Genomic DNA, 15,466 nt, shown 5'->3' with positions numbered 1-15,466 from the left:
CTGTGATGTGATGCGATTTTCAAGGAACCAAAATAGTTTAAATGCTTGTTTGCAACCAATTCCAGGTGTGTGACCAACTTCAAGTGAGTAATTACAGCAAATATAGACAAAGTTCACATTCCATCACAGCTTGATCTTAATTATGGTGGCTTACCTTATTACGCTAATGCGTTTATATTTATATAAATGGTGTTTATAAGTGGTGTTCACAATTATTACCTAAAGGAAGTGATGTACTTGGTCTTGCAATTAAATAGTTAACCATATCCAATCTATATAATCAAGACTTGGCATGCTGTGATGTAAGGACCTTCGAGTCGGCAAAGCAATCAGTTAGTCCCTGGGATTGTGCCGTGATCATCCTCATCAGCCAATGTGCTGCCAGAAATGCACCGAGAGACGGAACAGAGGTGAGAAAAAACGATAGTGCAAGAAAGTGAGCGGGATGGGAGGGGTGGTGGACTGAGAGAGGAAGATAGAGAAACAGAGATGGCCGGAGGGAAAGGTCTGCCGACTCTGTTCATTCTTTAATGGATTCCGTAAAGGTCAGGTCTTCGCCGCAGTAGCATGTGAAGCCCACCGAGACAGATAAGGAGCACAGGGACCCGCAGGGCCATTTCCTTAAGAATATGGTTTTGCCATGGACTGAATTAACTGCAAGGCCAGTGGTGAAAACATCAGCCCGGGGCGGTTTCTTCAGCCATCAACCGACGGAGGAGGAGAAAAGTAGCAGCAGGCCTCTAAATGTAACAGGCGTAACATACTCAATAACACATGCAGCACTCACAGCTCGCTGATTATCAGACCACACAGCACTTGTGGTGACAAGAGCCTCAGGGCACTTCCTTTTGAGATTTGCTTCTGTGGTGCTGCTCGCATGTAGTTTCTTACTCGTTGGACGGCTCAAATATAGCAGAAGGAGACTAAAATAACAGACAATGCTGTGCATGAGGAGGCATGTATCGCTCTCACCGGTTTTGTTGGTGAGCCGGAATAGCACGCTCTTGTCGAGGATGCCACAGACATTGCGGACGGAGGCAGTGCACGTGTAGTTAGCGTAGTCTTGAGGACGCAGGTTCTTCAGCTTCAGGATCTTTGTCTCCCCCTGCAATCCAAGCAGATCACATTGTATGAAGCAGGAACTCTGCAGGTTTTGCTTTAGCAAACAGATTTGACACTGGACATGGAGGCACCAAAAATTATATTTAAATACTTTTAATATTAATAATATTAAGTGTAAAAAAAAAATTCATTTCGTCAGGCATTACATACAAAATGAAACAAATTAAACTTTTATGTCATTTAGTATGACCAACTAAAGCTAAAATGTTAAACATTAAGAAACTTCTGTGGTAAAAAGATCAACATGATCAGTTTGATCAGTAATGGTGCACTTAAAAATTGTTTTACTTTATTTCATTTCGTATGTAATGTTAACTTTTCTACACCTAATATTTTAAAAGAAAAGAAAAGAAAAGAAGAAATAAAGTAAAATAAAATAAGTTCTTAAGGTTTAATATTTTAGTTTTATAAGTTAATCATATTAAATGACCTAAAAGTTAATTGTATTTGCTTTCATATGTAATCCTTTCATATGTAAATATTTTACACCTAATATTTTAAAATAAAATGAAATATAACAGATACATACTATCATTGCTCATAAATCAAAATCTGATCTTCTCTATACATAAAACACTATTCAGAACACATCCGACAAGCCATCCAAAAGAGAGAGAGGGAACAAAAAGTAGCCATATCCAATTAATCTGACTTTATCTGAGTTTTTTGTGCTTTAAAAGACTTCTGCTAATTTGCTCATTTTGGTCTTGTATCCCCTCTGGCTACTGGAGCTTTATGGAGTAATCTTACACAATTTGAAAGTCCTGAGAGTTTCATTTTACAATACAGCACTGGTTTCTAATTGGTGGTTAGCAAGCCCAAATTGTTTTTCCAGATTTATACTGCATCTACTCAACAATGCTAAATACAAATAATCAAACACAACTACCCATATAACGGTGCATGGTTAGGATGGCAAAATAAGTAAGGCTATATTTTGAAGTCAAACCAGTTAAGAACCAGTTGATCATGTGAATAAATGGCTCACTTCTAACTTATAATAAGTAACTTATTTTTGTATCATCTTTACATGAGGTCAATTTCAACGAAGACAGGCATTTTAAAGTCCATCAGTTAAAAATAGTGGCACTGCTTGATACCAAAATCTTCTGAAGATACTTAGCTTTTGATCTGCTTTTTAACCTGAGACATTGACAGAAAGCTGCAGTGCATTAGTTTCATATTCATAGTTCTGAAGAGGCTGAAAGATAAAGAAGGCTCTATTGAAAATAACACGCAGAATCTCCTTTAAGTGCACAGACTAATGTTGCGTGATTGATTCTCGGTAGGGAATAAGAAGAGAGAAACAGGTCCTGAAATACCCTGTGTCTTATGACTAATTACCAGGATGGATCCACTCTGGGCCAATCACTGTGCCATATCGGATGTGACAAAGCTGTGTTTTGAAAGCAGCCTTTTTTTTTATCTGTCAGATGATGTGCGTCCTCCTGGACCAGATAACACTCACAATGTCAAACTGATGCTCCCTCGTTTTCTCTCCTGATAGCTGCAGCATCTTTCATGCAAGAGCAATTAAGTTCATCAAATGTTTTCAAGCAACTCAGGGATTAAAATTCTCTCATTTAAAAGGTAAAGTGTCAAATGTCAGTACTGATGCACATTATATCGGTTATTTTACAATGGCCTCAAACATAACTAATCTAACCAGAATTTAACAAGTATTTCTTATGAATAAATTGAATGAAATGTAATTTAATTTATAAACTTAATTTCATTTTCAGCAAAAACAAATATATAGTGTCATAGGGGCACTGTGAAGTAAAATTATAACCTCTTCAACTGTTGCTGACCATTATAACACTCTTAACACTCTTGCTTTTAAAAGATGTTTTATGCTTTTCAGATTGCATTTATTTATGTAAAAACAGCAATATTGTTTTTTATTTTACGCTATTTTGAAATGTTTTGAATCTTCAGCAGCCATTACTCCAGTCTTCAGTGTCACACGATGCTGCTCAATAAATAGTTCTAATTAGCAATTTTGAAAAATGCTGATTAAAATTACGTGGAATATGTTTGTAATGAACAGAATGTTCAACATATCAGCATGAAAAAGTAATCCTTTTAAACATTGTGCAGTTCTGTCACTTTTATTTACTTAACGCATCCTTGCTTAAAAGAATAAATGAACAGTTTTAAATGAAATCTAGTAAACTGAAACTGTTAAATCGTAGAGTACATGCACACATATGCTATAAACTGACATTGCTGCTTCGAATACAGTACGTCTGAGCTTTTACCTGTGTAAAGAACGGCTCATAGATCTCCACACCCTTGTCCGAACCTTGAGACAGGAACTCCCTCCCCCGTCTCCAGCTGTACCGCACCGGAGGGTTTGAATTGGCAGCACACCGCAGGAACACTGTCCTTTCGTAGTAGAACTGCTCCTTTGCCTCTCCTATACTCTGATGGACCGTCACAATGGGGTCATCTAAATCTGAAATGTAAATGGATGGGTCGGTCGCACTGATTTAACATTGCTCAAATTGCAAATGAGACCGGTACACAGCAATAGCGTCTAGAATCCTAGCTAGGTATATTTAAAAAATATACACGGGCATGTGGGACAGAAGTATGGAAATGACAGAATGTAAATAAATGGAAAACTAGGTTACAGGTAAACAACAACTTCCATATTTAGGTTTATTTATGCCCCACTTCACGCATTCATATTCATGCCCCAATTCAAAAAAGTCATAAGCTGAATTCAAATGCATATATCACAATGTTACAGGAGTTGCGTGCCTCTACCAGCATTCATTTGTTGCTAAATATACCTTAATACGTGAAATAATTCCAACATTACAGTGTGATATAACTGATTTTTCCCTGTTTCCTTCCAAGCTGCTCAGAGATTGAAGGCATAATTTGTCGAATTGCTTAATGAGCCAAAAACGACCTAAATTAAGAAGAAGCCCATAAAAGAATTGAAATTTACTGGAGCGCAATTCATATAGTAGCCTATTTATTACTGTCCAAGATAGACATAAATTACTTTCTACATTTTTAACTCATTTAACACCGACCTAACTCATTAAACGCCAGTTAAAACGCATATATGTTATTGAGATCAAATGTATTCTGGTAGCTCTTTACAGCAAGGTTCTGAGGTCATGCAATATCTAAGACATAACAGACAACAGTAATAAACAGTACATTATCAAGCAACAACATGTATGTTGAATTCTATATCATAAACATATTTAGTAGTAGTTGCAGCACTATGAAGAAATCTGAATTATTAATAGTATAAATAATTAAAAAAATAAGTCACATTAAATGATAGAATAATTTCTAATTTAATATAAGCCTGCAACAATAGATACTGTAATAGTTACGTTATAGTTTCAGTACCTGAAATGTATTTATTTTTAGAGATTCAAAAAGCATTCATCTCTTTATTTTTATAAAATTTGTGCAACAGATTCTGATGAAAGCACAGCCTTGCGATACTGTAGCATCAAACAATTTTTGTTTATTATTTGAGTTCCGTTTCAAAAAAATCTATAAATCTTCACACTTTGAAAACGGCAGTAAGTGGGTGCACAAACATACAAGCGTTAACAGCAAACATAATGTCTAAAATGATGGACCACTCGGGCGGCTGTATTTTGGCACTTGAATCGTGAGTATTTTTACAACCGTAATTTTTTTCAAGAGCCACAATAATTATCATAGAGTGCTTGAACGAGAAGCCATGTGCTTTTACACACTGCCCTCCAACCGCAAACCTTCCTCGACTCTCGGCTATAAATAAAACCAATCCTTTTCAAATCTTTCCTTCTGTTGTTTGAAGTCATTAATCAATCTGCTCAGTAACTCTTTGACTGACAGCACTTTCTTCAGACAGGAAGTCACACGGGTTTGGGTGAGTAAATGACGACAGAAAATTGCCGCTGATTTATTCACGATCCAAGGTTAAAGTTGATCACTTTTGGACGAATATAAACCTGAATGCAATCAATATCGCCACTGTCCATCTGGAGTGCTTTAAACTAATGACTAGTGAGTGCTGCCACACTCAGAGACAAGGCGGGCACTCCAAATCGAAGCACTCAGTTGTTTATCGGCAGTGTGTTGGCTGTTCTTTATCAATGACATGTGTCTAGGCTTTGATCACTGCATCAGGAGTAGCATACCTCTGATCGATAAAAGCGAGTGCCCACCAGCGAATAGTCCACCATGAAGCTGGAATAAAAATGACAAGCTGAGGCCTGTTCTCTAATTCAAGGGTAATGACTTGCTCCTCATTGTCTCCCCACGGCAATGCTGCCTGCCATCGTCCATCGCTCCTCCTATTCATCTCTCTGTGCTACCGTAAATCACTTTACAACATCTATGGCTCCTCCGTGTCTGTAGGGAACAGAGGCAACACACAACTCCTTTTTTGACAGGTCGTGATAGCTTTTGATGGTTCCGATAGCAGAGGAGTAAACCTTTGAAACTTGGAAAAATTCGGGAGCGAGCTTACTGACACTGATGTCTCTTTGAAGAGTAATCCTCATTTTCATTTCACTCATTCATTAAACCTCTCATTTTACGTATTTCGTCACCTATTCAAAGGCTCGAATTTGATTTCAGCAAAGTCTATGGTTGCCAGACCTTCAACGAGAAGTGCCTTTAAGTCGATAATGAGGCCATGTGGCATCTCCAAGAAAATAAAAGTGTTCATGGACTTAAAATGATGATGTGTGAATGCAAAACTCTTTGAAAGAGACCTAGATGAGATATGCTCTTACGATGAGTCATATTAAAAAAAATCTGACTGTCTGGCTTTTGATGATCTAAGAATGTGCTAGACGAGAAATACATGAAATAACACATGCTCCATTATAGGCCAGATATTGCAAGTCCGACCATATCAGAGGTAATTCATTTCAAACATAAAGTGGTAATGAAACATAGGCATAGTTAATAGCTTCCATAAATCACTAGCATGATGAGACACCTCAATGTATTCTTTGATATATTTTAAGTTTACAGCTGAATAGATGTTTTTTAAAAAAATCTATTATGCTTAGACGATGTATGTATTTGATCAAAAATATTGTGGTTTTTTTTCTGTTTGAATATATTTAAAAATGTAATTTCTGCAATGGCAAAGTACATTTTCAGAATCATTATTCCAATCCTCAGTGTTATAGAAATCATTCTAATAAGTAGACTTGGTGGTCAAGGAACATTATCAGTGTTAAAAACATTTTTAATTAATAGATTTTTTTCAATAAATAAAAAGGTTAGCATTTAATATTAACAGCATTTATCTGAAATATAAATATTTTGTAACATTATCAATGCATTTACTGTGATTTTAAATGAATTAAATAAACGATCATTTATAAAAAAAAAAAAAAAAGTAATTAATTGCTAAATTTCACATATTTAGCAATAAAAGCTTTAGCTATTGCAGATGGCATAACTAAGTAATACTATGCAGAAAGTGCTTCGTAGGTACAACGTTAAAGGATTTGAATTTATATTATCAGTAAATGTCCTAATGCAGTATTTCGTTTCTTGAGCACTGCCTTTCGTCACTGCCCAGCCATTAACACGTTTTGCTATTGTGTCTGTATCATTAAATGAGACCATAAGTGGGTAAAATATTTTCTAAGCAGTTGTTTAGCAGATGCTTTTATTCAAAGTGACTTACAGTACACTTATTTCAGGGACATCCATTGCTGAAGGGCACAAAGGTTGTGGCTAATGGCTAGCTCCTTAAGAGGCTAAGATTTAGTCACTATAACACCCTGTTTTGTTAGTGGATATTGTGCTAAAGTAGGCATGTACAATGTGCTCGGAATCTGTGCTGCTGTCTCTCTCCGAGCTGCATAAAGCAGCTAGCGAGAGACGCATTAACGCTTAGAAAACGTTCTGGCCCATTATAAACAATGCTGGAAGGTCATCCAGCCATGATAAATTATTTAGATTACTGTGCCTAACATTTATTTATTTTTTTCAGAGAAATGGGTTTGAATAATGGGCTCTCGTAATAGCTTAACAAGCAAAGGATTAAAAAAATCAGTTTCTTTAACTGTATTTTTTTCAGAATCACGAAAAAAGGAAATGCAAATTTAAAAATGAATGTTCTTGTGCATTAAAAACAATAAGACTACTCGATTAACAATCCGAATAATCAGCATTATGCCGAGTGATATAATATAAATCTTTTACGATAAATATATCATTTTAATAAAGCAGCTGTAGCGAGGCTACAATCAAAAGTTTCAGTTTGCTTTTCTTTGTTGGTTTATAAAATTGAGGTTGCAGCATAAAAGCAACTGTGAACCCAGAAGGTACTACATCAAAACACTTCTGAGTGTAAGTGTGTCTTTCCAGCTGATTATCTATGATTCGTAACCTGAGGATTTAAGTGAAGTGCTGAATCAAGGTTGAGTATACGCTTTAAAAGCTAAAAGAGAGATGCAGGCACAGTCAGCAAAGGCTAATACCAAGCTATCGTTGACTTGCAAGAGTGTGTGTCAAGTGTGTGGTTTTTTTGCCGACAGGCGGTCGAGCTTGTTAACTCACAGTAGACGTCCACTCGGATGGATTTGATGGCAGGAGTGCCGAGGCCGTTCTCAGCCTTACAGTAATAGCGGCCGCCCTGGTGCCTCTGGATGCGGGTTATGCGCAGTGTCTCGTTGAATACGCTGGAGTCCTGGAAGCGGTCAGTAGCACTTCCTGCTGTCTTGGTCCACCGTATCTGACACGGGACAAGGAGAGAGCAAAAAATAAATAAATCACATCAGTCTACTGGATCCTTAGAGCACAAGAATTGAGATAAACAATGAAAACGTTGTTTCAGTAACGTATGAAATATGACAACTGTGGTAGCATAGATTTTGCATCTCAAATTATTATAATAGCTGTATTTTCAGGCTGGTGCTTGTGCATAATTGCATTCTCTAGAGTAAAAATAGACAATGTCTCATTTTAAAAGACTGGCTGTTTTAACTGAAAGGCGGGACCTTTATTCTTACAGATGCAATAATAAATGTGGCCATTTTCCCATTCATTTCTCTCCTCCTCTGTATCTGTCTCTGGTGAAGCACATTGGCTCATAGTCACTCAAACATGATAAATACTGATAGCATGTTACAAAAAAAGACAAAATTATGATCATGTTGTTGAGTTTAAGTCACCATGATAACCATGCTATTTTAGTATAATTTACTGTTAAAGTATTTATTCATTTTATTGAATCAATATTTTAATTCAATTTCAGTAATTTAGCTTTTTACACTTTTCTTGTACAGTAGACTCAAATGAAACATTTATTCAGTCAGTCGACAAGTTTATACTTTTCTTTTTTTAAGTTTTTCATCCCATATTTACATTTTATTATAGATTTATTTAAAACAATATTTAAAAGTTTTAATTTTCGTTAGCAGAAAGAACACTAATATCAAAGCACTAACTATTCTTTTTACTTCCGTACTTAAGAACAACAAGATATGCTTTGCCGTGGCATATTTTCTCCCTAATGGTATATGAAATCGCTTGAGGTAGTGTTGCATTAAATACAAAAAAACCCTTCCAGTTCATGTCTGAAGTTTTGCCACACCACTGTGTAATGAGTCTAATATTGAAAAATAGCAACTAAATGTGCTATCGAAATTGTTTCAGTGACTTTTTAATCGTGATGCTACTGTTTACATAAAGGTTTTGACTTGGAAATGAGCAAATACTCTACAACAAATCGGATCTCCAGATCAATACATGGCATAAGCTCTATTTGGATGGTAATTATTTCTCAGCAGGATGTCTGTAAAACAAAATCTGCATGTCATGAATTTGGATGGCAATTAATTCACAGAGGATGGAGGTCTTCTGTGATTTGACAGCCTGGAAGTTTTTTTAAATGGTCTACAAGATTTGCCTCTAAATTTAGTTTTTTCTTAGTCCACAAAATAACATGTATATACTACAGTCTGCCTCTAACTTATTTTTAGCCACTCCACATATATGCAGATCTTTAGATGAAAATAATGTCATATTAATGCCTAATTTTGCAAGTTTACATGATTTGCCTCTTTTTTTTAGTCGCTCCACATAATAATGGTCCGTTTTAACAGTTTACACATTTTATCTTAGTCACGGTAATGGGGTGGTGACCTATTTTTTTTTTTTTTTAAATCGGTACACTTCTCTGATTCTAGTCTCCATTATCAAAAAAGCAAATGCTTTTCACAACACGCAGCATCAAAGAGTTCAGCCACAGGAGTTCAGAGAGGTGGTCTAAAAATGATTTTCAAAACTATTTTTCTATCGATTCACTCTTGCAAACCGTTCGATCTAAAATAGAATTAAATTTGCACACAAATCTGGAGCCCCGACTGCAAACAGCATGAAATTCAGCACAGCATTTTCTCCCGAGACGTGAAAGAAAACCACAGAGATTTTTGATTCGGACAGCAATTAAATCACTGACAACCACCTGTAAATGTTGAAATTGCACACGCTCCTCGAAGGGGTAATCTTTTTACAGCCTGGGGAGGACCACAGTCTATTTATCAAAACAGTGACTACGTTTAACATACTGTATAAATACCACTTTTTAGAACAACATGACCCCGAACTATTATTGCCTTACTTAATTGCCTCATTAAAATTTGATATGGCAAACAAACACTTTTCATGGTAAACAAACATATAATGTGCATCCCAAATAAGCAATTCACTTTTTAATACCAGCACACGCACACACACAAATACAGTATAAGTCAGAAGGAAGCACGGAGAGACGAGGGAAAAGACGCTGCACACGAAGCTCAGCCGGGCATAGAGAGAGGGAGAGAGATTCTGTAGCTCCCTCTGTGTACTTGTCTGCCAACCAGCCAGACAAGTGGAGCAAATTGCCCATTCAGGCCTGGCTTGGCCTTACCGAGTCCTGAGTGAGACTTACTGTGTAGATGACCTACATTACAACAGAACCCCCCTTTATCATCCCTGCTGCTCAAGAACCTCAGAGGCGGGAGCAACTCAGCTTGAGCCCAGCTACAAAGATCAAAGCTCCGCCTTCCCCTTGCAAGCAGCAACTTCTTCCTCACCCCAACTATTAGCCCCTCTCCTACTAATTGAAAGCATTTTCAGCTTCGCAATTTGAAAAGACCAAGCGCTGCTTTCTCCTAGGCCTTGGTTTTCTTCTCACGAAGATCTATGAAGAAAAGAAAGGGGGAAAAAAAAGCTAGAAATGGTGGTTCGGAGCCCAAAAGAGTCGTAACCTTTGGAAGTGGCAGAATGAAATCCATTTCATGCTTTGCTGAGGATGGAGGGCGGGCAGATTTGTTTACACACGTATTGGATGTTGGTTAGGAATAACGGCGTATTGGAACTCGCAGGGCTTAGATACGCTGGCTTTCTTTGCGAGCTCGAACAGGAAATAAGGCAGCTAAAGAAAAGTGCTTAGCCCTGTATGTCTGCATGCATTGAGGTGGGCTATAGCTGACAGCGCACAAATAGGAATTCCTACTTTCAGAGGTGAGAAAGTGGAACTGAATAATCGTTTGTGCATTATGTGACAGCAATTCAGTGTAATGCGTAAGAAAAGATGACCCACTCCAATCCTTAGGACTTATTGTACTTTAACTTCCTTCGTTTAATGTATGCATTCAAGACTTTGGGACTGTGTGGAATAAAAAAGTAGCACATAAATCAAAAACTTCTGTTTTATTATTTATTTCTGTGTTAGTAGAGATCATGACTCAAGCGATATGTAGGGGGTGGAAAGTGAAAACAATTTGACGGCAGCCCACTGCCTTCACAACCAAAGTGCCTCCATAAATAGTCATAAAACAGTGGAAATGACAGCCCTCCAGACCTCAAGCCATATAATACTGGGGAAATATTGTTTCCGAGCAAAGGAGGGAAGGGAAATTTTCACATCAGAGTTCTTGAAACTAGGGTTTCACTAAAGAGCTAGTTTAGACCTAAATTCAATTTATGTCCTCATTTACTCACTCTCATGTTGTTCTAAGCCTGTATGACTTCATTCTATAGAGCACGAATGAAGATATTTTGAAAAATGTGACCCTGGACCACAAAACCAGTCTTTAAGTAGCACATTTTTTTTTTTTTGTAGAGATCATGTTCCATTAAAATCTATTGTTAATCTACTACTGTAAATACATCAAAATTTTATTTAGGATTAGTGATATGCATATTAAGATTTTTTTCACCTTCCAGATTCCAATTTTTCAAATAGTTGTATCTCAACCAGACATTGTCCAATCCTAACTAACAGTCAAATTAATTCATTAAACATCTGTGGAACACATAAGAAGATATTTTACAGTTTTTGTCAAAAACAGCCAATAGGGTCCGAAATTTCAAGCTCCCAAAAAATTGAAATTCATACAATTACAGTAATACAATTACTTTGTATGATAATAATACTTTATTTTAATTGGATATTCACTCTAAAATCAAATCACTGATCACTTAAGAATTACAAATGCCAAATGAAATATTGCAATATGCCAATAAAATCAAACCCAAATGGATTTTACTGACAAAAACAGCTAAAAATGGCATCATATATATATATATATATATATATATATATATATATATATATATATATATATATATATATATTTATTTTGTGCTCCATAGCACAAGTATGAGTAAATGATGGCATCATTGATATTTGTAATAAGTATTCTGTAATGTTCCACCTTGTTTATTACAATAAAAAAACTATAAAAGGAACTCATTTCTGAAGTATTACAAACATCTCATCCTCATAAATTTGTCAAGTCTGAGATTTCTGCCCCTGCCAGCATTAAGTGGATCAGTGCCACAGAGCGCCTGAGCCAGAACACTGATGGGAGTTCTGTGACGACGGGCCCAGTGTGTCAAATGCAGACAGAATGCGCCCATAAAGAGTGCTATATATAGCCTTCAGCCCCCTCAGTCTATCATAAAGCAGCCCTGGGTGTATCTTTCTCTGGCCCACTCGCTGTCTGTGGGATCTATGGTTCAGTAACGGCAGAACTGAAACAAAGACTTGGTGAAACCTTGGATGTTTTGAGAGTTCATGCTAATTACCAATTAATATGCTTTGCTGCATGGTAAGAAATCTATCTAAGATGACCCTGGTGTTAATTTGACTAAGACAAAGATTCTGGAACAGAGCCATAAATAAAACTGTGGTAATTAAGGCACACTGTGAATATATTTGGTCACAATTTGCGGTACAAGACTAAGGACAATGTTGTCATACTGTATGTGGTTATTTTGAATAAAGATATTCAATCTCTACAATCCATCTCCAATGTTTTCAATAAATTTTTTTTTAATATGAAATAACATAAAACAAAACAAAAAAAAAAAAAAAACATTATTTGTATAGTGTTTATCTGTGTATTAGAACCCAAAGGCATCTTTAAATTTCAACATGATGACAGGAGCGATTCTGTGATGTAACTAGAACCATGATAAAAATAGCTCTCAAGTTAGCAGAATATGCTGCTGGGATATAATTCTGAATGAACGTCAACAGAGAAAGACGTTTATGTGTCCAGATGGTGTAGCTACGGCATCAAACAGCAGGGGCTAAAGAGACCATGCTAAACAGTCAGTCTTTGGACCAGTATACACACGCTTTGACTGGGATAATAAAACATGAAAAAAAGGTTTGTCTGTTCCTAACGATTACACATAATGCTCTTTGGCACGTCGTCCATTTCAGAACAACTTTTAGATTTTGTGTTTAGAAATAAGCTGTGGTGGTACCAAGCGCGCTTTGTAATTTTAGATAATAAATGTTCCTGTAGCACATTTTCTGACAGCCTACTGCATTATGTGATACCCTCTGCTTTGGATAGGTCTGGAAATAGTCATATTTCATGTTTACTGTCATTAACTTCTAAAAAGCAGAAATGGCAAAACTGCCTTAAAGCGGAAAAGAGTAGATAATTCATTAAAAATCTTTCCTTATTTACACTCAAGGTAAAGGAGTCAGCAAAAGCCGGAGATGAGATCAGAAGCGGCACAAGTTCATTTATTCAAAATGAGGCTGCCAGCAAAAATCTTCCTATCTTTTTACAATGAAGACTGGGAGGCAAAAGCAGCACAGAACATTCAAAATGCATTAGGGTTTTCACAGCCAAAAAAAATGCCCTCTGCATGCACCAACACAGCTCAACACGTGCTCGCTTAAACAATTAAAACAACAAACTGCCTGAATAACATATAGGAATGTTATCAAACATACAATTTATAGCATGAAATGATCCATAAATTGAACTTTGTGTTTGATGTCGGACATACAATAGACAAACCAACCCTAAACAGTAGAGTGAATGTGGATATATATGAAAAGTTTTGTACAGAAGATCAAAAGGGAAAACATTGCAGATTTATTTTCTTAAAACTTTTGGTCAATATCTCTAACCCAAAAATGACACTGTCAAAAAAAACAACTTTTTATTTTGTGCGTGTGTTTGTTTGGTTTGTGATGAAGCCCTTGTTTGTTCTTAACAGTTAAAAGTGTAAGCTCTTCTTTAAAAAAAATCCTTCAGGTCTCACAAATTCTTTCGTTTTCAAGCATCCTTTGCATATTTGAACCCTTTCCAACAATGACTGCATGAACTGTTACGAAAAGTTCAAAAGTTCAACGACACTCCAGATGGAAACACAATGTATTAAAAACTTTTTGAAATTTTAATTTTTTCTTCTGGGAAACAGTACAGTGAGTATTTTCTGTAACTTCTAGGCGGGCAGTACTAAATGAAAAACTAATGATAAATGAAAAAAAAAAAACAAATGAAAAAAATTTTAATATCTGGCACACCCTTGGCTCTTTTTCCTTCTGAATCATCAGTGATGATCTTTTTGTAATAGTTTTATTTCTAAGTCCCTAAGTTGTTCTTAGCATGGAAAAGATGGATCTCAAAATCATCATTTGTTGGAAAGGGTTATAATATGCAAAAGATGTTGGTAAAAAAAAATTAATGTGTGGGACCTAAATGATTTTTCTGAAGAACAGCAGGCGGTTTAACTACTCAGTACAAACAAGGGACTCATGAACAACAATCACAGAACAAATAAACCAAAAAAACAGCCGTGGATCATTCAAGTAACAACACAGATTTAAGAATCTAAACTTTTGAATGGTGTCATTTTTATAAATTCAACTATTATTTTGTCTTGTGGACTATGTATAAATGTTATTTATGTGGAATATCTTACTAAAAGAATAACACGCATTTTGTACGATTCCAATTATTTTAGATTTTAGTCAAATAAATAACATTTTACAGATACTGCATACAAAGTGTATGTAACATTTTGGTTTGGTTCATGGCTTATATTTCTGAAACAAAGAGCTCTGAAAGAAAAAAGTCATATGCACCAAGGATGGCTTGAGGGTGAGTAAATTATTGGGTAACTTTTTTGGGTGAACTATCCCTTTGAAAGTGCAATTTGTTCTTCAGAAAAAAAAAAACCCTTTAGGCCCACAAATGTTTTGCAGCATCTTTCTGTATTTAAACTCTCTTCAACAATGACTGTATGATCTTTTCACACTGAGAGCAACTGATGAACTTATATGCAACTATTACTAAAAGTTCAAACACTCACTGATGCTCCAGAAGGAAACATTTTGCTTTAAAAGCCTAAATATGTTATTTAGGCAAAATACATTTTGTTCAAAGTTTACACCCCTGGCTCTGAATGCATTGATTTTTCTTTTGGATCATCAATAACCTCTTGAACCTTTTGTAATATTTGTATTTTTATGTACGACTTTATATATGGTTGGTTTGGTTTACGGCTCATATCTCTGAAACAAAGACATCTCGTTTTGAAAATTTAAATAGGAAAAATACTTCTGCAACAAAGGCAGCCTTCCCTACCTGTCCTGAACAGTGTTGAAAATGACAACTATCACACCGAATGTAGGATGGTTAGTATGGATATTGGGACACAGATGCAGAGTTTGTAGCGCAGCGTATATCACTAACATTTCATTACAGTTACTTTAAGTACCAGTTCCCAATTTTGTTTTGGCAGCATTAAATATTTTATACGGCATTTATGGCTCAGATTATCGGCTCGATCGGCTAGACGAGAAAACCTGCTAGCAAATTTGGCAGTTTTCAAATTGCATACTTCCAGGGAGTCCTACAGCATTAAGATATATGGGAGTGTTGACGGATGGATTTCTACAGGTATTATACACCTTCTTGCTCCCCTCCAGGTCCAGCACACATGGGGCAGCAGCTTCCTCCACTGGCTTGGATTTCCAGCCACTCCATTGTGCATGCAAACCGCCTGAGGAGAGATGCACTTAGCACTTAACAGCAACAGTGATAAGGCA

At 36.2% G+C, this 15,466-nt stretch overlaps 1 protein-coding gene across 2 annotated transcripts in view; it reads right to left on the bottom strand.

Moving 5' to 3' along the window:
* mdga2a (MAM domain containing glycosylphosphatidylinositol anchor 2a) overlaps positions 1-15,466 on the bottom strand; it is a 115,101-nt gene that overhangs the window by 64,505 nt on the left and 35,130 nt on the right. For both annotated transcript variants that reach the window (XM_043263709.1, XM_043263710.1), the window contains exons 3-5: positions 7,672-7,846; positions 3,384-3,580; positions 973-1,105 (exon numbers count right to left, since the gene is read on the bottom strand). In XM_043263709.1, coding sequence (XP_043119644.1) covers positions 973-1,105; positions 3,384-3,580; positions 7,672-7,846 — 505 coding nt within the window. The remainder of the gene's footprint in view (positions 1-972; positions 1,106-3,383; positions 3,581-7,671; positions 7,847-15,466) is intronic.

The sequence above is a fragment of the Puntigrus tetrazona genome, chromosome 17, assembly GCF_018831695.1.
Source record: "Puntigrus tetrazona isolate hp1 chromosome 17, ASM1883169v1, whole genome shotgun sequence".
Lineage (NCBI taxonomy): Eukaryota > Metazoa > Chordata > Actinopteri > Cypriniformes > Cyprinidae > Puntigrus > Puntigrus tetrazona.
This window is presented reverse-complemented; position numbering and strand designations above follow the sequence as displayed.